Below are 27,955 nucleotides of genomic sequence, written 5' to 3'. Positions count from 1 at the left end.
ATTAAAAGACATCTAAAAATACTCTGAGACTAATTTAAGCAGTGTTTTCTCTATTAATTAAAACACAAAGATGATAAAAGCTATTAAATACTTAGTATCCATCTTCTGCGTATTCATGGGAACAACAGCTGTAATTAAGAAGGCTACAATTGCGATGGGAGAAGTGATATCTGTGATCATGAGTGGGACTGCAAATGGACTGTGGTATGCCGTTCCTGCTAACATATGGCCCACTGTTATAAAGCAGTTTAAGAAGTCTGGTGATAAGCAGTACATAAGGAGCTGCAGTGGCTTTATGAAGGCAAGAAAAGTAGAGTAGACTTGGAGGAAAAAGTCAGAATCTATTATTTGGATTGGCCTTTTAGCATTTCTGTCTGTCATATAAAATAACATGCCTTAAATGAGGATCAGCATGAGACTGACTTTCTCGGAATGAGAAGCTTAACCAAGGTATAACTATTTGCTTTCTTTTAAGATTTGTGAAATTCTTGAACTTTTACTTAGCTACCGTTTTGCACCACAAGATTGTCTGTAATAATAATCTGTAGGATTTGTAGGTGAATTTGCTTGTTGGATTGTTTTTTGCTTGATTTGCCTTCAGTGCCGAAGTCTGATAATCTGTTGAAAACAATTAGCAAACTCTAGGTCCTTGTGTAAAATACCACTGTAAATGTACACAATTTAACCTGATTAATTGTGTGACAGCTTGGGGTGACAACAGTGTTTGCAGCCACACAAGTTTGAGCTAAAGGCAGTCTTGCGAAGAAACTGTAGGGACAGGAAAAAGTTTGAACTGTGTTGTTGTTGTTTTTCCCCTTAATTCTGTTGATGATACTTGAACTACCAGCAGTGCCAAAACCTAAGAAGTTTGGACTGTGTGCAACAAGTATAACTCTTTTTAGAAGGGGGTGGAGGTTCTGCTGACTTACAGCAGAGTGCTCACAAAAGACTAATATGCTATGCTGTTTAGAAACAAGGACTTAAAAAAGCTTTCAGCAGCTATGCAACACTGGTTTTCTATAGCCGAAAATTGAGGGAATCAATGCTAAACTGAGATGAGGTCTCATTGTATCAGTCAAAAGACACAAAATATAAGAATGATCATGTAAATTCTGTCTTAAGTGCTATCATAGCTAAAAGTAGTCACAGTATTAACCTATGCAAGATTTAGATGTATGGAGCATTAAATTCTAATAACTTGATGTTAGGTATTAGATAATGTCAGTGATTTTCCACTGTTCATTTACTGCTGCCTTGCTAACTCTGAGGTTGTTTTTTCAGTTTCTGTTTTACTTGTCGTGTCCAAACAATAATCAGCAGCTGTGCAGAGTCTCCATGGGAAAAAAACCAAAACCCCGTAAATTACAATTGCTGAAAAAAAAACAAACAGCATTCAGTATCAAGCAAGCAAAATAGTTGTGATGAATGGGACTCATCATTTCTATTTTAAGCTGTAACTTGAATTGGATGACACAGGGTAAAACAACCGTGTTTCAACTTTTTAGCCATGTGTATGAGAAGTTTATTCTCCAGTAACAAAAATCCTGGTAGAAGACATCTGTTGAATATGTGGACAGGAATATAGAATTACATTGGTCCAACACCCAGAACTTGCTGTATTAAGCACAGGATCAGTGCCAAAAAAAGCAACGCTAAGAGCTGTTTAGTCCCTTTCCTTGTCTCTTCTGCAGAGCCAGGTCGTAGAATGATGTGCTAAAAATTGAGATGGAATGACTTAAGTGAGGTTCATGTCAAAAATTACTGAAACAGGAAGCTGCAGCTGATAATGGAAGTCACTTCTGGAGCTTAAAATAAGCTTTTATTTATATGTAGTTTAATAATTCTTTATTGAAGGTGGTGCAAATGGAGGAACATTTTTTTCATGTCGTATGATGAGAGCCTTCATCCTGAATGCCAGATAATCCCTCAGATATGCACTTTCCTTTCAGAGCCATTTGGCCTTCTGTATAAATCTTTGGTTGCATTTAATGATTTATCAGGGATTTTCTGCTTTAGAGGTACCACTTTAGCCCACTTGGAATTTTATGTCTGTTAGCACAGAAAATTTTCATTTTCCAAAGACAATGAAAAGGTACAGAAGGAGAAGATTTTGTGCTGCTGCACTATAACTTTGATGTGACGTGTTTATTATATTCTAATGCCAAGTTTCAAAGAAAATGTTATTGTATAAATGTGTGGCTTATTATTGTCATAGCACAGGAAAAAAAAAACACAACTAAAATAGTTATCTCATTTAGTACTGAGTTTCTTATTCATTTTTATTCCATAGTCACAATCTGAGTCCAACTTTGCAGCAGAGCAATGGTATTACAGTTGTGAAATTTCTTGGAAACTGGAATTTCCAAAGAAAGATATCTTAGCTAAACAGTAACTTTTTTTTTTTTTTTTTTTTTTTTTTTTGGTAAACTTGCCTTTTTCTTGGTCACCCTCCCAATCCCCAAAGAGCTACTGCTGCTTCTCCCTCAGTGCTGCTGTTCAGGGCTTGTGCTCTGCTGACTCTGGCTGTCCTTATGCAAAGACCAGTCTCCCCAGACTGTGCACCATGGTTCTGCCAGGGTCACCATTCTTGTCTGAGTGTCTCTGGAAGCTTGCTTGCAAAGGCTCAAGACAAGTGAACTACTCATCTAAAATACTCCAGGGCTAAGGTTGCTTTGTATTGATACATATGTAATTCTTAATTTTGTCTGATTTATAATTCTTAATTTCATCTGAATTTGGCTATCATTAAGAATACCGTCATCTTACTTGAGTTTGGTCCTCAGACTCATGCCAGCAGGTTTTATAGCTTAAATTTTTTCTCAACAGAATTTTTACCTCTTCATTTATGTATTTCCTCTTCTTTATTTACTTTTCTTGGCTGCTAGTTTTCCAATAAAGCTACCATAACATCTCTTCCATTTATTCGAAGGTTTTTCTTTTTTTTTTTTGTCTGAAATTGGCTTCTCTTACTAATATAAAATATCTAAATAAGAGGTATATAATCCATAAAGAAAATTCTATAAGGTATATAAATCTCTTCCCTCAGTTTATCAGAAACAATTATTTTTGCCCTGTAACTTACACTGTCACCAAAAGGCTGGGGTGTTAAATAGAATTTGTGACCAAAACTGTGTTGCCCTGCACACTCAGTAGCCTATCTAAATTAATTTTGAGTGTTTTATTATTTTTATTATTCATCCTTAAAATGTATTTTATTCAATGGAATCCTTCCTAATCATTAGTATTTCCTTTGAAATATATCCTTTGAAACAAATATTTAGGCAAAGTATAAAAGTGTCTTAGTCTTTTCAGCTCTTCTCCCTCACTAAAACTTTTATCTCCAAAAATAACCTATTCATTGTAGATGGCTAAAATGAAATACTCTGTAGTTTTTTTGTCTGCTGAATGGTAACTATCTTTCTCTTAGTCACATTCTTTAACCTACTTTTCTTCACTTTGTAACTCTCTTCCATTGTGCTTCATTTAAGTTGATTTTCTTGATTCTTTCTACTTTTCATTTAAACTCACAAGCCTTTTCTTAAAGGTGACAGAGGAAGCACGCACTGGATTTGTCATCCCAATGTTTTTTGATCCAGAATAGGCTTCTCAAGGTTTCCACTTGATGTTGTTTTCTTCTTCTGGTACCCTTTCTGTATCGCAGTTGCTTGGGTTGAAGTGCCCGTGCTGGAGAGTGTGAAGATGTCCAAACTTCTTGAAAGTTTTTAGTTTGCAGCTACCTAACCTGTTAAGTGCCTCTATCTTCACTGAGTCATAGGACTTTGCTTAGGTGAGCTTTACTAGTGATGTTCAAGCCCCACACGCTCTTCGCAAGTCACACAAATATGCATTGGGCTGAAAAGCACAAGAGATTAAAAAACAAACTAAAACCCTCTGTGAAACAAAATGAACATTATTTCCAGTGCCTGATGGTTTGTTTGATAACTGCTGCAGTTTCCTATATTCAGTCAGTGCTGTTACCTTCCTCTTGTTAGGCTTAAAGACAGAGGTATCAAAGTCCTCAAACTGGAAACTGATTTGTGTTTTGACTAGAACAACATATTAACAGTTCCCCTGTCCCCAAATACAAACATGTGGGTGAATCTATACATGTTACATTAACAGCTTCTTTTTTGTCTTCTGATTAGAAGGAAAGTAATATTTGAAAAAAACAAGGAAATGATTCCTCCTTCCATAACCATGCTAAATTGATTGAATTCAGTTTCTGGGACAAAGAGCTACTGCTGTGCTAAAGGATGCACGGTTGTTTCATGATGATGAAAGTGTTATTTGCATTTAAAAAATACATCTGCTCTGAGTAAAAAGATGTTAATCACACAGAAAAAGTCATGAAAGGTATGATACTTCACTTATAAAATACAATTTATTTTGTGAACCTAAAGAAGCTATTTTGACCTGAAATTTAGGCACTATGAGGCAAAAAAAGCTGTAAGACATCAGCTGTGTTATGCAACATTCTGTACAAAGTAGATTAATATGAATGTGAGGCAAAGAGTAAAATAGTTTTAGTCCTTCAGTGTCTACTGTGTGTTATCAGTTAGCTTGGTAATTTACTTGAATTTCTGGTGCTGTTCTGTTCTCTTGGTATTCAAATGAAAATGTCTAAGACTTGAATCTTTGAGGAGGCCTTGTAACAGCTGCTGTGTCTGTCTCAGCCCTAACAGCTCTTTCATGTAGGTGATATTCTCTGATCTCCATTCTTCAATTTACGGTTTATTTTTAATGTTGCATTTTTCCATTCTTTAATGAATTGAATTAATTCAACTCTGTTCTTAATTTCTATTCTTAATTTAAAAACAATTATTTTTATTCTTTCTGGCTTTATACGTGTATGTATTTTATATGTTTTTAAAAAAAGTTTTCACTTTTATACGGGTAATTTTGCCTTGTGGAGTCTATTCTTTCATTAACTTTTACTTTTATTCTTTCATTAACTTTGTAGATCTTGACCTTAAGGCTATTCATAGAGAAATGGAGTTTAAATATATAATAGAGATGAATGTTATAGCATCATAGTGGTCATATAAGGCTTACTGTTGTAGGTATGACCAATGTGATGTCATAGACAAGAATTTCTGTCCTGGTGTATTTTTCTAGCCTTCTTAAGAAAGCCAGCTGTAGCAGAAGTTATCATTTGCAGGTGCACAGGGGCAGCAGAACAAAACAAAAACAAACCCTAAACAAATGAACAACAACAAAACAACAGCCAAAAAAGCCAAACTAAAACAACAACAACAAAAAAGACCTCATAGCTCTCTGCCATTTATGTGCCAGAATCCTGTGAAACCACAACCTATTAATGCTAAAGGAAAGCTCAACAAATACTCAGGCAGTGCCTTCTGCTAGGGATGATATGCACCCTTATAAGGGTGCTTGTAGAGAAAATTTAAATAGAGAAAATTCAGCTGTGATTGCCCTACATTTTTCAGCAATCATTGATCGAGAGCCACCAGGGTATATATGATAGATAACTACTCTTAAGAAAAGCTTGTGTTTAGTTTTTTCACTTTTGAATCCTTCCATAGTCTAAAAACTAAAATTGTAGAAAATAATAAAAAAGTTAATAGCAGGATGGGTAAATGGATCTCTTTCAGAACATTTCTTTGAAGGTTTGTTTTGTTAATATCTGTCCTGTGGCAGTGAAAAAGTTCTTATAATAGCTGCTTTCTCATAGTGTGCAGAAACCTTTACTGTTTGGTCAGTAAAGTCGTATTCATTCAGGTTCGTGGCTAACCATGTACGTGTGTACAACGTACGTGTGTTGTTGATGATGATGTTGCTTACAAAAACACAGTTGCTGAAAGTCAGAAAGCTTGTCAGATTGAACAGTTGAACTAAGAATCAAAACTTTGATACAGGTACTGTTGCATTGTTAAAGAGCCTGTCCTCAAAATACCAAAAATACCATTCAGGAGTGAAGTTTGTCCTTTTACCTAACATCGAGACTTCTGTCAAAATAGTCTTTGCTTTCTTGAATATATATATATATATATATATATATATATATATATATATTTGGCACATATTTTAAAGGAATATGAAAACTGCCCCTCAGAAAAAGGAATAGAAAAAAAAATGGAATTTAGAAATTTAACTACTTTCAAATTGAGAGCAAAGTAAAAGCTGTAGTTAACTCAGTGGAAATAGACATCTGTTAGTCAATGTGATGTGTCATGGAGAAACATCTGTAGGAGATTGTTATCCCCTTTGATAAAGATCAAGCTCTACAAATGCCTCTTCTGGTAAGTGAAAAGTTGACCATGATGGATGTCACAATCACTCAATTTCCTTGAGAGCAGTGCTTTCCATTGGAAACCTCTTCTGTTTTTCAGTACTTGGAACATGCCCAAGTACTGCATGCCACTTAACCAGTAGCCCTATCATCTGATTGCCCTGAGCCCTGGAGAGATGTTTGGAAAGCAACTGACTCTATAGGATGGAGGGTTGCCTTTCTGGCAACTGTTTCTGTTCTCCTGGCTCTGGCTCTACAACTGGCTTTTTTGTGTCTGCAGTTTGGTCAGACCTGGTTGTTTTTATGTCCTAGATGTGTGAAAATGGTAATAACTTCCTGCAGACTATGCAGAGAACAGTGTGAAGGAGCTACAGTCAAATGCTGTGTACCATACGCAGGGATCCACAGCTGTAACTTGGCCCCAGCAGGGTCTTGCCATCACCCTACCCATAAATGTGAACACATGGTGAAAGAAAGGAAGGAAGCTAAAAATAGAGGGTGGTGAGTTGCTTGTAGTAATGGTGTTAAGGGAGATTACAAGGAAGTTAACCGGTTCCTAAAGAACAGTTAAGGAAACTGTGTTGCTGGTGATTTGAAAGGGTTGCAGTAAAATTTGTGCTTCCAAGGCTACATCACTACTACATAAGTTAGCTGATTTCAGGATAACTGTATGTATGCCTATGTAAGCTGTTGCCAAGAGATGCCACATTCAAAAGAATGGAGGAATGTATTTCTAAGTGATCTACAGTCTGACTTTTTCTTTTTAATGTTTTAAGTATTCTGCTGTCATTATTTTATTTTCTGATAGAAGTAGAAATGATGCATTTCTTAGGGAAAATAGTGGCCTTTTGGGTAGGAGTTCGAGGTAGGAGTCTTGAAAAAATAGAATGGTATGAGTGTTGAAGGGATGAAACCATGCCAAGGAACCAAATGAATTAACATGATCAGTCCAGAGGGTTTTGAGGGAGAGATGGCAAATGGAAGAGAGGAAAATATGTGGAAGTGCAAGGGAAAATACATAAAGTTAAGTTAATACATAATGTTCAATTAGTAAAAAGGAGATACGTGTTTTGGTAGTGCTTAAAGTTGACTGTCCTCTTTTTCCTCTTTTTTTTTTTTTTTTTGGTTTGTTTGTTTGTTTAGGAATCGCATGTGTTTGGGAAGACCTGCTTAGGTTTTTGGTTATTTTGGATTGCTTTTAAGAAAAATGTATTAGTGGCTATATATTTACAGTATAAAAAAAGTGGAAGTACAACTTCAAGACATGAACAACTGTTTTTTTTATAGAGGCTGTGTAGTTTTGTTTTACAGAAAATAAGTATTCAAATGGATTTTATTATGAAATATTATCTTGAGAGAAAAATTACGGATTTCATCTTGAGTCTTGTAATCTTGAGATCTAAAATACCTTTGACTCAAGCTTTAGATTTTTGAATAACTTCTCTTTACTTGACTGTTACTTTTCCCTTAATATTGCAGCAGGAGAACTCATTTTATGAAAAGCCAAACCATCCATTAATTTAGTTTTTTGTAGTTATGGCACATAAATGACAAGTTGAAATGTTTGTGATTTGAATAGACTTAAATCTTGATCCAACACTGACATTGGTTTGATTTCTCAAGATTTTCAATTGGTTTTGTATGTTTCAGTACAAAAATTCCTCTTCTTTCATGAATCCAAGTGATATTCCTATGTTGACGACATTTTGTTGGTACCTCTTCCAGTATTTTTAAGGCTGAATATTTTGAAGCTTTGGGTAGGGCTATGATAATATTCAGAAGAAACTGTTCAAGTTCATGCAGAATCACTTCTAGACTTGCAAATAGTTTATGTTGCAAAAGGAAGGTGTTTTCTCACGTAAGAAGCTGCAGGGTTGCAGTCCAGTTCCTTTTCTCTACTGACTTTATCTTTTTGTGGTTGACCAAAGCCAAATTATTATTATTTTGGAAAAAACTTGTGTTTTTTTTTTTTTTTTCAGTGCATGGGGCAGACATTTCTATAATTATTTATTTTGGACTTTGTCAAAAGTGCTTGTTACTTAACGTAATACCCCCACACCTCACACCCCCTGCCCTGTAAATTCCTAAAACTTTCAAGATCTATGCATACCTCATTTCAGGAAGATAAGGGATTTATGGTTCTTCTAAAGCTACAACTTCTAGTATTCTTTCATTCATGATCACACTTCTGCTAACATAGATCTGCTGTTTCTCTCATGGTAGCCAAATTTTTAGTGTTACATATCCGAATCACTAGGAATGTCACCTTAGTAATCCTGGGTATTTTAGTAGTTGAAATAAAAAGCATTGGGACTATGGTATGCTACAATTAAACAAGCACCCCATGTAATATTAGTGGTCAGGGAAATAGGAATCTGGGGAGACAAATGGATGGCAAACAGACTAGTGAACCAGTCCAGCTACCAAGGGAAAAGTATTTTGTTTTATAACATGCATTTATGATATGGTGGTAACGTATTTGGACTCTTAGGTGGTGTTTTTTAACTGCACATCAGAACAAAACAGATATAAAGCTTACTATTTTACATCAATTTTTTTCATAGTAAGTAGGAATATGGAAGCAGCCTGTCAGAGGAGTTGTATCCCTTTTCAGGTGTGACTGTCATTTTTTTCAAGTAAATCAATAAATTTCACTAAGTTGCTCATAGTTGTGCACAGATTTGAAAATGCCGTATGCTGAAATTAATGTAGTAACTAATCTCTAGTTTTGGTATATCTGAAAATAGGCTGCATTGTTCTTCTATTTAATGTTGTTAAGGTTTTATATAAAGTTTTCTGTCATATACTTTTTTTTTTTGTTCAATAAAAAGTTAAACTGATTTTGATAATTATCGAACACACATTAATTTTGGTTCATAAATTTCTTTTGAAAGTTCTTTGATCTCTGTATGATAACACTGAAATTTATTTGACTGTTATGGCTGAAGGTAGCACTCATGAAGAACAGTGATAGAAACAATCCAGAGTATGGCATGCAGTCTTATGCTTGCAGTTGTATTTGCAATCTTTTGCTGTTTAATTGGTGTCTTGTTCTCATTTTAATGATTCCTGAGAAAAGTATATTGCACCTGAAAATCTTGGAAAAAATGAACTGGTTTGAATACAAAATTAAGCTAATTATAGTAGCATATGTTGCTCTCCTCATAATGAGGTAAAATTGTTTTTACTTATTTAGCACACGATTTCCCTTTTTCTATTCAGAGTTTCAGAGGCAGTTATGTAAGCTGTGAAATGGATTGTATGGGATAAAATGACTCACCAAGATAGATTGTAATGCACATAGCTGTGTTGTTGCAGGGAAGTACTCAGTGACTCAGCTATAGAAGAGGCTGCTAATTGGAACTGTTGCACATGGGCTTTTAGATGAACCCTGAACTTGGGCCAGCATGCTTTTTGGCACCTCTTGCTGCATAAATTGCTGGTCAGATTTTGAAAAGCACTGGGTGGCCCACCTGCCATCAAAAGGAAAGAAAGAAGCTCAAAGCTCTTCAGATTTATATTTTGGCTTTCAGTTAATTCTGATATTTTTGTTGTTAGTTCTTGGCAGCTCCTATGAAGGGGATAAACTTCCTGTGCTTTCCACTCCCAGTAGCATACCAAAATCTGAGGCTATGCTTTTAAAATGTCTTCTAAAACTGCCTTAATCCTTTCATTGGCATCTTTTCAATAAGGCAGTAATCTCCCTGTCATGGTTCTGCGTCTGCTCACAGAACAAGAGAATACCTGTGTGGCTGATCACAGTTTACTTCTCATTTTGCCTAGTTTGTTTAGCCTAAGAGAGAATTTCAGGTTATAGTACTCTAATTCATTGCAATATTAACTTTTCTAATCTTGTTTTCAAAAGTTGAAAAAAGTTGTCCGAATGTAAGAACGCCGTGCTTGAGTTGAATGTTTCTCTAGCTTGCACTGTAATCAAAACAAAGCACATTATGGAAATTCTTTTTGGATCTTAATGGTCTACTGCAGTGTCAGTCTCTTAGAGCTGTCCTTGGTAGCTGTGTGCTAATCAGAGATTCTGGGATAGTACTGTTTTTTTTCTTTCTGCTATGCTGCTGTGCTTTAGGGGCAAACACTAGCAATCTTTCCTTAGTTGCATTTTTTGTTTTGTTACTAATATTAGTATTGATACTCTCAGCAATATATTTTACTCCAAAATGGCTGTTTATAGTTTTTGTTTTAAAAATTGTAGGACAAATTGTGAAACAGTTTGCTATAGATGATTTTTGGTTTTGCAATCATAATGAATATATTCCTGTATATAATTTGCAGGTTTATATACTAATTGGTATTTTTAATCCCAGAAAGATCCATTCTACTGCATATCATAGCCCCATGAATTTAACTATGTGATTTCATTCATGTTCCGTGACTTCTGACCATCTTCTAGAAAGTCATGAAAAGCCTTTTTGTCCTAACCATGTATGCTAACTCATACTATGGGTGTATCTGCATATACTTAAAATAATTTTAATAGTTTTCCTTTTTTTTAATTACTTTATTTTCTTAGTAGTATATTTAATTCATCCAGAATAGTGGATATTTGGTGTGGTGATGGTCTTATTGGAAGACAGTATGTTAGCAAAGAGAGCTTCACAGACGAATATTCATTATTTGTGATAACAGTTCAAGTTGCCACAGGTAGAATATAGCTGTAGTTCCCATGCTTGATCTATATGTCAGAAATCATCTTACTCTTCCTTATCAATTGCATTTTTATGGTAACACTTTCCATCCAAGAATATATAACCATAAAAATGTATCTTCTGTAAGATACTTAGTTTCTTGTTTGTTTTCATTCTGGTGAGGCAATTGTTTGCATGTAGCAAAGCTTAACTGCTTTGCATGGCAGACTTTTATCTCGTAATTTAGTCAGTCCTTTTTGAAGGTGGTGTTTGGCTGAGTGCTTTGAGTTGTATGAAATCAGAATTGCGTCTATAGGTGAAGAGTATGTATTAGCAGGATGTATGTATGTGCATAATCTTTCTTTGATGTTACAGAAAAATGTGCTTTTATGGGTAAACAGTCCGTGTCCTCTTTCTGAAAGCAACGTGTGCGTCCTCTTTGTCAGTTGATTTTGTCTAAACGCGCAATGTAGTGCCTATATAATACAAACAAAACATCTTCCCTCCTTCCCCCTTGAAAAAAAAAACAAAAAACAGAAAGGAAAGTTGACTGAAATAACATTTAGTATAATTATCTATCTATCTATCCTTATTACATACTTGCTTCAGATATTGTAGTTTTCAGCAGATTTTTCCTAAGTTTGCATGTTGCAGACTTTTGCGTGTTCAATTCAAATGAAAAAGTTGCCTGTAGACATCAAGTTTTCCTCGTCACTATGTAGATGATAAGAGAGAATGTAAAGAAATCTGAAACAGGTGGCAACTTTAAGTTCCGTTTGGATCATTTTGAAATTTCATTTTTTATTTTTTAGTGTGTTAAGCAAAATTTGTTATCTGATTCTTGTTAATTTTTTGAAGCAAACTTATGAATGAAATATCTTTGAAGAACAAGAGAGTTGCGTAGCTGAACATGCCAATTCTGGCAGAAGTTTTTTAAAGGGAGCTAAGAAAACTCTTAACCTTAACTTACTCTTAGCACAGTCTTCGACACGCCTTGCATACCCAAACAATCCTCTGCTTGCTTTCCATAAGGTTCAGATTGGTGTGCAGCAAGATGAAGTATACAAAGCAACTTCTTCAGACAGTTTCAGGCCATAAAAATTTTAAGGCAGGAGATAGAAATACAATCCTCTCTAGTTACAAAGTACTGTGACACATGGACAGTCTGAAAGGATAGTTTTAACAGTTATGGAAATGTGTTTTTTATTATTTTTGTTTGTTTTTTAAAAGTTCATGTGGGTTTCTGCTTCAGGCTTTGTTGAAGGAAGAAATGCAGGCTTTTTGTTGGAAAAATTTGTATTCTTAAAAAGCAGTTATCAGCTTCCTTTATGTCTCATTTCTAATTTTTAATGATGGATCGAAATTAAATTAAATAGAACACAGTCAGCTGTTATCTTGCTATAGATGTATTTTTTCCCAGTTGCACTGAAATTAGTTCAGAAAATCGCAGATTTATTTCAATAAAAGTAAAGAGGCAGTTATTAATTTCTTGCTGAAGTCATATGAGTTCTCTCCAGGTTTCTACCTCTTGCCCTGTTTGATTTTTACGTGACCTGCTAAACAGAATTATTTTGTGTCAAATAACACCTGCCTGAAGAAAACATCCTATTATTCTGTTAAACAAACAGAAAATTGCATATATTTCTTTCTTAAATATTTACAAATATTTAGCTCATACATAAGAGAACCTAGTTGTTATTGGTCACGAAGGTTACTCACCTATATTTGCATCGAACTTGCATCAGCACTTATTGTTATATTGCCATGGTTATATTATTATTAAACTTTAGCTTGTACTTGGTTGCTAATCAAGAACAACTCTAGCTAGCAGTCCAAATGTTTAACAAAAATAACATAGCTTTGTTTTCTGTTTGAACTCAGCAAACAGTTATTGTACTTTTCTTGAGCAGTAAGGTTTTTTGCTGTTGTTGTTTATTTTTATTTTTTTGTATCTGTGCAAGCAAATTTAATGCATTTGTCAGACAAATTTATAGGGCTTGAGTCTTCTCTAGTTGTATTTTCATGGCAAGGTGAATGTTACTACAATGAAGTACTAAAGATGGATCATCAGATCTAGAGAGGACATATTTTCAACCAAATCATTGTACACTTTTTTAAATGCTCAATTTGCCTTGAGTTTTTATTTCATGTTTATGTAACAGTATTATGTACTGAAACCAAAGTGATTTCTGCTAATACGGCTCTGTCAGTGAGTTTTTTTTTTCAACTTTTGGTAATTCAGAACCTTCATTTTGTTAACTCTCAGTGCAACCAGGAAAGAATAAATGGGATTGCTATTAATTTTTAGCACTTACTCAGGTTTGGTTTGGACAACCTCTGTGACCTCTGTTAAAGCATGTCATGTCTTTTTAAAGTGTAATGTTAATAGCTGCTTCCTCTTTTTTTTTTGACCATTTTTTTGTACAGTGTATCATCAAAATTTGCTGTCTTTGTGCTAAGCAGTGGCCCATACTGTGAATGACATCCAAGAGAAATATCTAGAAGATGGTTATAATAGAAATAATAAATAATATTTAACTCAAGAGTCAGATGGAGACTTTTTCTCCTCACTGTTCAAAACTCAGACAATTTGAGATTTTAAATTTTTATTTATTTTTTTTTATTTTTTCCCTAGAAAGTTCAAGGAAAAAGACACTTAGAGCTGCCACTAGCTATGTCTTTTGACCTGATAGTAAAAACTATTACTGGTGGGTAGGCTAGGCAGAGGATGGATGTGCTCAACATGTATAAGGGAAGTAGGGACCCTTGGAAAGAGACTGTTCACAAATATATGAGAAGTGACTGAACAGTTTCAGAAATAGTCTGAAATACTTGCTGTTTCTAGGGAACATCATCTCTTTATGCAAATATTTAATAAGTGAAAATGCTCTTATTTAGAAGATGGTTATGTTTTTAATTGCAAAGGTTCATTTTCACTTTTGAACTCTGTGTAGTTGCTCTATTTTTTTTTTCTTAAAGATATTTTACAAGGCAGACCAAAGACATTTTCAAAATCATTTCTTCTAATTGCCTTGAATTCAAAAAAAGTAACAGGAAAATCAAGAAGATGACTTTTTAGGTATGGATTTGATTAAATAATTATGAATATAATCTTTAATCAATAAGAAAAAGATAAATTCTGCACTAATGGGAATATAATGAAAATATTATCTGATGAATGGTCTCTATAATTTGATAAAATGAAAAACGACAGAAAAGGAAGACTAGTTAGTGTTTGGGATGTTTGAATGGAAGTAGACCTGAGAGAGTAATTTGGTAATAGATGGACTCTGGACAAACTCCTTAAGAAAGCAATTTGCAGTGGAACTGTTTAACAGACAACCAAACAGAGATAGTGATGTCTACCTGGACAGGAGAAATTGGGCAGAGATTTGAAGATGACACAAGTCTTGATCCCAGAGGCTTTGTGATTCTGAGGGGACAAATAATAGACATCTACAGAAGCAGTGAAGAGAGGGAGAAGGAAGTATTTGGATAATGTTACTAATCACTTCAACTCCTGTTAATTGGTAATGCTCTGTTGAATTCCTTCACGTCAATGGAGGATGGTCTGCTGAGTTCATCTTTCATGATAAGTTTGAGTTGGCAGGGAGATTTGAGCTTAAAAACTCAGAAAAAAGTAGAAATGAAAGACTGAAGGTATAGATCCTGAACTCTTGCCTATATCTTGACTCACTGAGTTGTGATGGCAGCTTAGGGAAGATGAACTGACTTTAAAAAAAAGGCAAACAGAAAAAAATTGAGTCTTAAACAGAACAGGAAAGAAGAAATGCACCAAAAGGTGTAGGAAGGCATGAAATAAGAAAAGATTGTATTCTATCATTACTGTATATTTTTGACTTTATACTTTAAATGTTAACATATTTCAGTGCTTTTTAGTCTCCTCTGTTGTATTTACATGCAGAAAACATCAGATATGCTGAAAGTTTGTTAATTGATTGATGTTAAATTTATATGATTGCACTTATACAGTGTTTAAAGAACTTAAAAAGCCTATACAAATTTGGGAGAATAGTGAAACAAATTATTTCTCTTTTCTTAGATAGTTTTATTTCTTTGTATAAAAATACAGATCAGTAAGGAAATGTATGTCATATAAATGTGTATTGGTCATATATTTCCCAAAGGGTTGTAACAGGGTATTATAGTCTTCAGATTGGTTTTAATGTAAAACTAAATTCTTTAATTAAATTGAGCTCTTTTTTATTTAAAGCTGTCTTTTGGGGAGATATTGCCTTAGATGATGAAGACTTAAAAATCTTTCAAATTGACAGGACAATTGACCTTACGCAGCACTCCAACGAAAGACTTGGCCATAACACAGGTATGATATTTCAGACTTGCTTTTAACTTATTTTTCTCTTATTTACTTATGCATGTAAGTTCATCTCTGTTTTTAAGTGCAGAAAGTCAGCAAAACTTTATGGATAATGTTAGTTTACAGTTAAAAAAATATTCAACAAGTACTACAAACTTGTTTAAGTGAAGCAAAAGGAAAAGCTCAAATTTATTTTATTTTTTCTGCATTTCTGATTAAAACAAATAAACAGAAACAAAAACAAACAACAACAAAAAACCTTGTAGAGCCAAAGAGCAGAAACTGGGAGGAACCTCTCTGCCAGTCTTCTCTGCAGGTGGTCATGTGGGAAAGGAAACTGTACAAAGCATTGCTTTCAGCTCTGCAAGTTCCCGATAGCAGAGTTGAGATGCCCTGTGGAGAAAACAGGGAATCCTGGAGGCGAGACTGGGATTCTTGAATTGTAACACCTCCTTTTGCTCTTTTTTTTTTCCTGTTGTTGTTGTTTAATCCAGATCTGCACATCAATCTAGAAGATGCACAAGAATATTTTTATCCTTGCTAGAATTTGAATTAGAATGTAAATTTGTCACATACCATGCATTAGTTCTGGAAACTGAAACAAAGGCAATTGGTTTTTGAGACAGATAGATAAAGAGATATTATTCCTGTGTAAATATATATGTATACGTGTGTGTGAAAACATAGTCCGTGTGTAAATGGATATCTACTTAGTGTCTAAAAATATTCATGCTTTCAGGCCGTGATTTGTAAACTCATGACTGTGAATGTGTAAACTTTCAGGATATGGTACCAAAAAAATTCTAGTGGGAAGGCGTGAAAGAGAATATTTATGCATAGTAGAAAATGCATAAATGCATTTCTGAAGTTTATTTTCTATTAAGCATGGTCTATATGTTGCTGAACTCAGCTAATAATAACTTGATGATTCCTAGTAAGTGAAAATAAGGATCATTTTAAGGAATGACCGGAAATGATTTTTTTCAGACAAAAGCATTTTGTAGTTTAATCTTTCACTATTGATAAATAAATATACATGGTGTATTTTCACTCTTTCTTGTAGTTAGAGTATGTGATTAGACTGTTGTTATAATAACTTGAAAATTTATTTTATCTCCCTTTGAAACCACTCATTTCTTTCAGCTAGGATCATCTCTGATCTTGTCTAGATTAAGGCTGAATATTAAAAAGTCATTAGAGCCAGGGGTTTCCTTCTCCCACTTCACCTCAAACAAATATTTTTAATTGACAATTTGAAGTATTTCAGGCTCCATTTTTGCAGACAACGTAGACAGCAAGGTCCTTAAAATGGATGCAGTCAAGTGACTTCTTTGGCCTGCCGACTTTCCTTTTTATTTTTCTATTCTTTTCTTTTAACTGGAAAAATATTTTTTTTTCAATTACCAAAGAAAGAATATAGATTTTTAAGCTTTTTTTTTTTTTTTCAGCTATATTTATATATTCTATTATTTGACTTTCTTTCCTTACCTGTCTTGAGGTGCATTATCTGCATGTTACAGTATCCTATTCAGGATATTGACTCATCCTACTGAGGATTACTAATGCATTTGGATCATATTTGTCTACCCTTATTGCACAAGGGGGAATCAATACAGCTAAGATAATCAATAGAAATGGATTTTGGAGAACAAACTCCGCTGAAGTTAATGTTTTGGTACTGGTTCTCAATGAATGCTCTACAGTTTTGATTTTTCTAAAACAGAGTTGGAGAAGTCTTGTTTTAAGGTTCACATATGTATTTTTTCCTAAGTTTATCACATTTTGATATATAAGTTGGCCAGTTTTTGCAAACTGCACAGTATAGTGTGCTTTTTTTTCCCCCTTTAATTCTCAATAGAAGAAATTACCGACAACTAGCTAATTAATATTAGGTAACAACTGGAAAAGGAAGGTAATATGGTGGTTCAATAGAAAACAAATTAATAGGTTACCTTCCTTACAAATACAGTGAAAAATATGTGATTGATTTCTGAGCACTTTATGCTCCTGCTTTGTTGTTCGGCTGTTGACCCTCAAAAACATAGGTAACGTCAGGTAGAAAGGTTAAGTACATGGATATAAACTATCCATGTTGCATTTTTCACTGGAATGACTAATTTAAAGCAGTGAGCTCACACGCTCTGATTCACTTTTTGTGACTGCTTGTTTTGGTGAGGATTATCAGCATGGATTTGCAGGACCAGATACTTTGTGAGCTTCTCAGTGTGGCTCTGTCATTTTTTGTTGTTTTATCCAACACTGCACAAAATAATTGTAAATAAAAAAAACAGCGAAAGTGATAAAATTGCTGTGTATGAATGCAAATTGCCAAGAGTATCCTCCTGCTCCTACCTGAAGCGTGATGAAGAAGATGCAGCAAAAGAGATTTATTTATTTTTAAACAATTTTTTCAGACTTTGGTTTGGCAAAGCTGTAGGTTATTCATATAGGCCAGATTAGTTAAGTGAAATACTTTTTCTTCTTTAGTTTTTCATGAAATGGATTACACAGGGTGTTTCATTCAGTAAATAATGTTTTCGTTTGTTTGCTTTTTTGTTTTTATTCCTGTTATGTCTGTTAAAGTTGCTGGGTTTTAGGGTTATTTATTTTATATGTTTTTTTGAATCTTTAGCTCTCTGCCTTTTTATGATATGAATGTTAGCATCAGAGACATTTGCATTAATAATGATTGATACAAGCAATGGAATTATTATAGTCTCTGTAGTGTATATTATAGTTAACCATATAACTTGTTGGGAAGGAATGTGTTGAACTATTACCTCATCTATCTAAAATGTTTTAAAAAATTTGGAAAATTTTTCTCAAGGGAACAAGCAACTATGTGACAGTGTAATCCAAATAATTAGGCACATTGTTACTCATTGAGCAGCCACATGAACTCACTTGCCTTATATGGAATGATTTCAAGTTGCAATTTAGTAAATATATTTTCCACATATATATTGAAAGTTTTTATGGGAGATTGGGAAAGGTCTTTTCTGTGGTGGTTGGAGGTTTCAGTGTCCTTTCATTTCTATTTTACTTTTGCTGTTGTACAAGTAAGTTGAAAAATCTGTTGTCCTATGACAGATATTGCATCTTAAAATGTAACTTACTACAAACTTCTAAAAATCACAAAATCTTTTTAACAATTCTGATGATTTACTGGTTAGTGTGGTGTTATCAATATTCTTATTTGAGGCTTACTGTTTTTTTCAAAGCCACTTGTAACCACAAAAGAATCAGACGTGAAGGCGGTATGTGTCATGCATTAAATGTACACACTAAACCTGGAAACGTGGTACATTTCTGAAAAAAAAACAACACAGGATACATGTTAGAATCAACAATTTACTAGCTTAATTTTTCTTGTTCATTGATTACTAAAATAACAGACATATATGCCTGTGAGGCCTTATTGCAATACACACCAGTATGTGATGTTTCAAAGCCTTCAGAGTGTGTTGCATATTCATTTGCATGTTGACAAACAAGCTAAAACTTTCGTGCTAAAATCAACCACAATAAATATTTATCATTTTTGTTGCTGTTGTTTGTTTTGTTTTGTTTCTGTTTTGTGTTGTTTCTGGTGAAACTTTAGATGTTTCCTTTCACTCTTTCTCTTCCCCTGAAATGCCTTGATAGTGGCATGCATTCAGGAAATTTTTGTGAGAGTAGGGCTTTTAGCTGTCAATCAATATAGCTCAGAGGATGTCAAGGTCACCGAGAAGAAAAAGGCTTCAAATAATAATTAAATGATGTAATTGTCATGACTTCTCTGAATGACAAAGACATGCTGGCTTACATTCTGGAATGCATATTAGAAAAATTTTCAGCTAAAAATGTCTTTTTGTTTCATTGTCAAGAATACTTGAAGAATTTGTATGCGAGTCATTGAAGTATGTTAAACTTCCTTAAAGACACATTGCAGTTCTTACAGGATATTTCCTAATCTCATCTGGTTATATAATTGCTGTAGGTGTAGGATTCCATGTTCTTAATTTTTTGTAATATTTTTTTCTTTTATTTTTAAAGGTGGCTTTGGAGAGCATGGAATGTCAAAAAAACGAGGTGCCCTCTATCAGCTCATAGACAGGATACGAAGATTTGGCTCGGGTATTTTCACTGTTTAAATTAGCAGGTTACCTGACGTGATGATAATTTTTTTAAATATATATATATTTTTAATATTTTAAAGCCTCGCTGTATTACTATTGACATAAACAAACTTTAAATAGTACAAGAATAGTAATGAAGAGATTAGCTCTTCATTGTGTTTCTTAGAGGTCCATTTCAAATATCAGATCTGGAAGCTAAAATATGTATTTTTGCATCTCATATTAAAAATTCCTTAGCTGCTTAGTATATTTATCTTCACATTTATAAGTTTAAATGATATCAATACAATGCTCAGTACAGGTAAGCTATGCTGCATAGTTGTTAATTTCATTGTATTTTTTCTGGATCCAGGTGGGGCATTGTGTTGGGTCACACAGCATTTGAAGCACTTGTGTTGTGTTATGCTGAACAAACACATCATACTTTTGTCAGTATGAATGTAGTTGAATTCAGCATGCGAAGTCAGTGAAATTATTTATACTGGTCAAGTTCATTCACCATATTTGGTGTGAGGAGATGTCAATTTAATGTCATGATACCTCAACCTCAAAAAGGAAAATATGTAAAACTGTAACTGCCTTTGCAGTTGTGTTCTGATATATAAACTTAATTCTTTATATGATATTTTAGTATAGCATAAATGCTTGTCATCTTTTATAAGAATTTGGAAGAAATTTCTTACTACTTGTAGTTCAAAAGAAAATTGATAAGAATTTTAAATCATAAAATATCTATCTTAATGTGTCAGATGACTCAGTAATGATTTTTCTTCTGAAGTTTCTATCTGTGCTGTAAACTGTTGTGAAATTCTCGTTTACATACTTATTTAATGCAAGGGTAGGTTATTTGTTTTACCTGTGTGCATGTTTTTTTTTTTTTTTTTTTTTTACCCTGCTACTTCCTATATAATTTCTGATATAAATTATATATTGTGTTAATTGTTATAAAGTTAGACTTTTCTCATGCATGAAGAACTTTCTCCCTATGCTGTATATGCTGTAACTTCTTCCCTTTTTTCCTTTGGCTGCTCCCAACCTTGGAGCTATTCCAAGGCACTGTACCTTGATTCTGCCCTGGAGCCCTCCATGGTCCTTACAGTGCAGCCTGATGTACCCAGTAACACTTAAGTGGAACTGGTATCACAGAGGGAAGGTGTACTGTTTCATGAGGAGCAACAATTCAATCCCACTGAGTAGGGCTTGTTGGCTGCCTTTCAAGTGATCCATTTTAATCAGCTTCCCTCATGTCCATGCTGACTTTAAAATTGCTTCAGAAGACATCTATCCTTATTAAGGTGTTCAAGTCCTTGTATAGCTATTCTGATCCTCTTCTGTTGTCATAGAAGTTTCAGCTGATTTGAGAAAGATTTACCTGTAATGGGAAGGATGATGGATAATCTCAAAATAGTACTCATTTTTTTGGTCTTCCAAATTCCATCCATGAGTAATACTTATCCATAGGATTCCAAAAGCTCATTTGTGAAAAATGTGTATTGGCATCCTGCAGTGTTGTAAGGTTATTATGAAACTGAAAGTCACATTTTCATCTGAAAATGTTGTGTCTACTGGTAATGGCCACAGGTAATGGAGATCAGAGGTGGAAATGACCTCTGACTTTTTCCATGTGTTTGCAACCTGCTTTGCAAATAATTTATCTATTTTTTCCTGATAATTCATGATAATAAAAGCCAATCTAATACTTTAAGGACCTCTTCCTGTCCATTGCTCTAAGGCTGGTTATGCTCTTTATTTTTCCAGATCCTGGAATAAAAATGAAAGGGACAGTAAATGTCGTGATTACTTTGGATCTGTTCAAAGCCATTTCTTCCTTGCTGGAAAAAACATAATTTACTTTTTTTTTTTTTTTAAAGGATTTTTCTTTTTAACTAAATGAGAAAATTTGGATGTAATTATGCTGACAATGTGTCTAAATTGATAAGTTTGTGTGCACATTGTTACTGTACAAAAAATGAAGATTTAGCCTCTCCATTTCAAGCATTTCCAAGAAATCAGTAACGATAGACCATTGCATAACAGCAGCATCCTACTTTTAAAGGACATAGAGAAATAATCTGACTTTGACTTTCTAGGCAATAAAGATTCCCTTTCTCCCTTTCTCCCTTTCTCCCTTTCTCCCTTTCTCCCTTTCTCCCTTTCTCCCTTTCTCCCTTTCTCCCTTTCTCCCTTTCTCCCTTTCTCCCTTTCTCCCTTTCTCCCTTTCTCCCTTTCTCCCTTTCTCCCTCTTCTCATTCAGTGTTTTAATTATCATTACAGGCTTTGAGCAAAATAATACATCTAAAGGAAGGACTACTGCAAAATTCTCAGGGAAAAATGAGAAGAACCGATTTCCCAGAGCTGCCACATCGCGAACAGAAAGAATATGGCCAGGGGGTGTCATCCCATATGTAATAGGTGGAAATTTCACTGGTAAGCTTTGTTCTTTCTATAAAGAGAAAGAATATGATTTTTTTAAAAAATATATTTTATTTTAAAGAAAGTCATACTATGGAAATCAATAGAAAGATTTCTGTTGGATCAGGCCTGCAGTATGTCTGTTTTGAAAACATTAGTCACACTTAAAAAAAAAAAAAAAATATTCCCAAAGGCAAGCTATGTAATAAAACTATACAAGTATGTTATAGAGAGGGAAGGCTGTTTGTCTCTCTAATTTTACACGTTTGCTTTCTAGAGCCTAATTAACAATGTTATGAAAGCTGTTTTATATATATATATATATAAAGTAGGATATTAAGTTTTAAGAATAAAACAGATTTAACTGGTGTAACATGTATTCTACTAAACTGATTTGACTCAACAAACTGATTCAGATGTGTTTTGTAATTGCTCAGTTTGGTTTTCAGATGGGTACACAAACATTATATATCACAAAAGAAAAGACTGACATCAATACATATAATTCTTCGTAGAAAACTGTAGAAAAAAAATAAAACATTTGCTTTCCCTGAAAAATGTAAATGCATCAGAATCAGTGTGGAGGTAAGAGGTAATATAAAGCAAAAAGAGAGAGAAAAGGAAAATGGATGAGAAAAGATATGCAGTAACATCGTATTATGCACAATAATACAGGAAGCCAAAAGAAACATGCAAGTCCTCATACATTGTATGCATATGTATACAGAGAAACCAGAGACCTTCTTTCCAAACCAACTGCTACAGTAAAAGTTTGTGTGGGTATTTGCACAGTATGTGACCTTTGCTTTAGGATTACCAATTTTTGTAATAATGGTAGTAAAGTTAATAAAAAATGTACCTGTAAAACATTTTACCTTTTTCATAATAAAAGATAAATCCTAAAGGTTGTCAAACATTGCTTAAAGATAAAAGAAAAGGGCAACACAGGATGAAATAGCCTTTAACTCTTAGGATCCTGACAGGATTTGAACTCACTATTTTTGTAAAATTCTAGATCTTGTTGTCTTTTTTTTTTTTTTAATTTAAAACTTTTTCTGAATTTCATTTTCTGAAAGGTTTGAATATAAAGTGGATATTGATCACTGCTCATTATAAAATTCAGGTGCCTTGGTTGGTGTGCCTGTTTACAAGGCTTCGGATAAATTGGTCTCCAGATTTGAAGTCTATAGGAATTTATCAATTCCTTTATCTTTCTGGCTAGATAGATAGGAACTAGGGATTTATTTATTTATTTATTTATTTTTAAATTGTTGTCCACTTGGTAATTTCATGTGGGAAAATTCTCAGTAAATATTATGCTAATGCAGGCATATAAGCAACACTAGATTTCTTCTGTTGTCTTCCTCTAGTGTAACATAGCTGTGCTTTTTATAGCAGATTTTATGTTTGCTAGAGTGTTTCAGGCACTAGTGTTCCCCTTGCAGGCAGATATGTTATGGCAAACTGGTGGTCCGAATATCCCTTTAATTGGAGTTTGGCAGTATATGGGACTGCTGGGACACACAACTTATGATCTAGTAACTCCCTCCAGGCTTATATTCTTAATATTAAAATCTGGTTTTAAGAAACAAGAAGCAGTTAGAAAAATATCTTATTTCATGTCATGCCATTCTTTCAGGTACCCAGCGTGCCATGTTCAAACAGGCTATGCGGCACTGGGAGAAGTACACGTGTGTTACTTTTATTGAACGAAGTGATGAAGAAAGTTATATTGTATTTACATATAGGCCATGTGGGTAAGTGCATATGCATGTTGACCAATACACTTTCAGTGTTTGGCCATGTTTCTCAGCTTTGCATTTATAAGTGAATATATATACTTCACAGGAAAGTGAATAGACAAGTTACTGCGTTTAAATGATATATTTGTTCTGTGTGGCTGTAGATTAATTGAAAGCAGTTACTGTAGCTTTTTGAAGTTATGCCTTTCAGATATTTTTAGATAAAACTATCTTGCTAGCTATATGTAGAAGAGATTTTTATGTTTGGCTTTCCATCATACTTTTTTCATATCTTGTTCTAAAGTTGTTTCAGGCTTATTGTTTATTTCTTTGTTTATTTGTAGCTTTTCTGCATATCACATGTTCACTGATGAATTAACTATGAACATTTATTACTTTTTCTTTTTCCAGCTTAATTGTACTTAATTGTAATTTTAACTTTTCTGTTGTATTGACCATCCTTGCCCAGATTTGTTCAATCCATACATTCATGACCTTTTTGCACATTCCTTCTTCTATGTCACTGGTGTGTAAAAACGAACAAACTAGGTTATATCATTCATTAGTGTAGCTTTACAGCAATGAGTGCTTTCTATCTTCCAATATTGCTGCTCACAAATGCCTAAGTCAACTCTATTTGTTTATTGCACTCAGAAATCTTAAATTAATACAGCGGTCAGTGAGCTGCCTGTAGGCACCATTTTTGTTTTTTTCAAGTTTCCCAAACTCACTACCTGGGGAAATATGATATTTCTGATAGTCAGCTTCTGTTTGGGATGTAGGCTCCAAAGTGAACAGCTGTCTACCTTGCTGACTTTGTGATCAATGAGCACTTTGCCTGCCTACTTTCTAATTTTTATGTTATAAGGTCATAAAAAAAGTTTTGAGGTCTCTTTACATTGCAGGTATGATCCTGAATGTGCTTTATTATAGCCCATAAGATTACATGTAGACTTGTCTGCTTAAAACACCCCTGACATTTTTCTTAAGGCGCAGAACAACGTAATAAAATCCACCCTTAGGCTTTTTTTTTTTTTTTTTTTTTTTTTTTTTTTTTTGAGAAAGACATCACCTTTGCCTTGGCAGGTCTCTGGGCTGTAGACCTTTGCAATCAGGGAGCGTACTCTGGGAGAGTGCTTGTGAACTTTCTTTTCATGTTCTTGTGCTCACATAGGGCTGCTGTAGACCCCTGTTACAAACAGTGCCAAATTAAATGGTCTTCTGTTCTCAACCAGCATGTCTATTCTTCCTTAGTTAACAATGCAACTCGTAAGATAAATTTTGGGGATACTGACATATGGCTGGAACAGAAATGCGAGGCAAAGAATAATAATGAAGGTTGCCTACTCTTGGAGATGTAGAAAGTAATGTGAATTTAAACAGAAGAGTGTGAGAGAGAAATGGTCACAGGCACTTTAGGAAGAGAAGTACGGGGATATCTACAGAGACCTCAGTGTCATGAAAAGAAAATTCCACAGCTTCAAAGTGTCCAGAGCCAAACTGCAGAAAACCTCCCCATCCAAAGCACTGTCACTTAGGTTGGCTGATGCTTCATGAGATCAAGTCACTTCAGGGTGAAGGCTGGATTATAACCAATTTAAAACAGAAGGTTGGAATATACTCAGCATCTACTTTCAAAGTCGCCATTATCCTTTACAGTTAATGGTGTTTTAAGGGTGGATACTTCACAAATAACAAAAACCTGATGAAGGCTGTAAACATTTTAGTATTAAGAACAAGGGAAAGTGTGGCTGTGAGCAGTCTGCCAGTGATGAAAAAGCCAGGCTAAGCAGAATGGGCAGTTGAATGACTTTCTGGGGCTCTGAATCCATAAGCCATTTTAGGAAGTGCCAGATAAATAAGAGCATATCTTCTCTGGGTGAATGGGAACTACTATGCACTCACCAGTTGTATACAATGCTGATGCAGGATTTTCCATGGAAAGAGCACAGACAAAAGTGACACCAAACCATCTGCAAACACTTTCTGCCACATGGCTAGTCACACTGAAATTAATCTCGGTTCTTTCCCATAGCACCCTGCTGTGTTGGTTTGTTAGCACATTGTGTCATTATTGTTTGCAGTACCATGACAGTTAACATTCACAGATGAGGGAAACTTTATTGTACTTAGCACTGTCCGAAATAAAAACTAAATGATAAACCTTGCCACAAAGAGCACCTAGTCAAAACATAACACATTTAATGAAACACAAAGTGGATACAGCCATATATATGGAAATTCAGGTGGCAGTATCTGCAGAAGTCTCATATGACAGTATTAGCACACTAGCAAGTGAAGTGTTATTAAGCTTGTGTAAACATTAAGGTTATTTTGAAGGAGCATAATGCTCCTTCTTGCAGCAGTTCATGGGAAGCTCTTCCTAGAGGGCAGTGATGAAAAAAACATATTTGAAATATAGCAGCTGGTTATCAGAGATAGCAACATGAGCTCACTACAGTTGAGTTTGCATATCAACAATGGACGAGAGATGAGTCTAGATTATCATAGACCCTTAGGACTGCAAAGGCTCTCAGATGGATGCCCAAGTGTCCTTAAGATGGAAGCAGCTATACCTATGACATTGCTGATATATGCTTGTCTAACTTGTTTCAAAAAACCTGCAAAGTAAATACTTCACAGCCCGTTCAGAAATATATTGCTACAAGTATCCTTAATAAAAGAAATTTAGGAAGTTGGGGGCAGTATTTTTGTGCTGGGTCTGGCTCGGGTGGAGTTGACTTTCCCTGCAGCAGCCCATACAGTGCTGTGCTCTGTACTTGTAGCTAGAATGGCATTGGTATCACACCAGTGTTTTGTCTATTGCTGAGCAATACTGACACAGCATCAGGACTTCCTCCAACCCCCTCAAGAGCCAGCAGGGTAGGGGTGGGCAAGAGATGTGGAGGGGGACATCATTAGGGTGGCTGACCTAAACCATCCAAAGGGATATTCCGTACCATATGATGTCACACTCAGCAATAAAAGGTGGGAAAGGGGAAGGAGAGGGAGGGCTCTCGTTATGAAAACTTCCATCCTCCCAAACCACCGCTATGTGTATTGAGACCCTGATTCCCAGGATGTGGCCGAACATCACTCGTTGCTGGGAATTAGAAAGTAATTTCTTTTCTCTCTTTGTGCTTCCACATGGCCTTTGCTTGTTTATTTTTTCCCCTCTTCCTTTTCCCTTTAATTAAGGGAAATTAATTAAAGGGAACCTTTTTGTAATTACTGATAGTTGTATCCATTAGCTGCAGATATGAAAATAAGAATACTGTATTAAGTGATTAGTGTTGGTGATTCTTCTACCAAGGCAGTATATATTGGAGTTAATATATCTTAAATCAACTTTTATGCAGCTAGCTGATTAGGGGCAAGTAAAACTCTATACAGTAAACAGGTTCAAAATACTCTTTGTTCACTACTTCTTCTCAATGCTTATGTTTCCTCCTATCAGATAGAAAGTGCCTGAAGACACAGTCAGTATATTTCACTGTTTGCAAAGCTACAATAAAGGGGTCAGCAAAGTGGAATGGCCTCTAGTCATATGCTCTTAATAATTATTTCTAAGTAAAAGATCAAGCTTCTTTTTATATAGTGAGACAGAAAAAGAACAATTAGTCATATTGCTCTGGTATTTCAGCATGCCTTTGATCTGACTTTGTGGTAATTTTTATTCTCTACCAAAAGATTTAAGTACTTCTTATGACAAACTTTAGATGACTTATTACAATCACCGCTGTATCCTCCTGTTTGGGTATTTGCAAAGCTGTCTGAGATTCCAAAAAATCAAATCTCTTTCATGTGCTTCTCCAGACATTGTAGGCTGAACAGCTTCTGAATGTTTAAACGTTTTTTGAAGTTGCAAGTATATTAAATAGACATTACAGGCAAGTTCTCAAAGCTGGTGAAATAGATATATTCATTGTCCAAGGTATACTTCTGCAGCGTTCTTTAGCTTGAAGAAGGATTACCTGCTCTAAAAGGTGCACAATCACTTTTATGGAATGAGAAGAAAGAGTTCTACTAAATAGTCTTTGGCATTAGGGCTGGTTCACGCTCTCCAGTGGTTATTAACTCTAGCAGCTGGCACTCTTCCTGCCCACAGCAGTCAACACAGCTTCTCTGCAGGTGGTGGCATGGTTTGCAGGTTGGCTGATAGTTATCAATTCAGCTGCCATGGCCCATTAACATAAACTGAGACGAGGGGTTAATACATTGGGATGGGAATCTGTTTACTGAGGAATGGACTCAACTGGCTGTTTGTAATACTGGCACAGTTGTCTCCATTGAGCAGATGAAGAAGCAGTAGCCACCTCTGCTTTCATACAGATCCTCTCAGGACAGTGAATTAGAACATTTAGTAACATGCACTGTATTGATCCCTGACATCAAGCTGGGTCATAGCCAATATCTACTTTGGAATGAGTTATTTTGTGATTGATAGAGCT

The 27,955-nt window shown here is 34.7% G+C and overlaps 1 protein-coding gene across 4 annotated transcripts in view; it reads left to right on the top strand.

Annotated features, from left to right (window-relative positions):
• The window catches only part of TLL1 (tolloid like 1), a 132,786-nt gene that overhangs the window by 43,586 nt on the left and 61,245 nt on the right, over positions 1-27,955 (top strand). For all 4 annotated transcript variants that reach the window (XM_040555945.1, XM_040555946.1, XM_040555947.1 and 1 more), the window contains exons 2-5: positions 15,128-15,238; positions 19,268-19,348; positions 21,625-21,777; positions 23,402-23,519. In XM_040555945.1, coding sequence (XP_040411879.1) covers positions 15,128-15,238; positions 19,268-19,348; positions 21,625-21,777; positions 23,402-23,519 — 463 coding nt within the window. The remainder of the gene's footprint in view (positions 1-15,127; positions 15,239-19,267; positions 19,349-21,624; positions 21,778-23,401; positions 23,520-27,955) is intronic.

This window comes from Cygnus olor, chromosome 4 (assembly GCF_009769625.2).
Source record: "Cygnus olor isolate bCygOlo1 chromosome 4, bCygOlo1.pri.v2, whole genome shotgun sequence".
In the NCBI taxonomy this organism is placed as follows: Eukaryota; Metazoa; Chordata; class Aves; order Anseriformes; family Anatidae; genus Cygnus; species Cygnus olor.
Note: the sequence above shows the minus strand (reverse complement) of the source record. Positions and strands in the feature narration are given on the sequence as shown.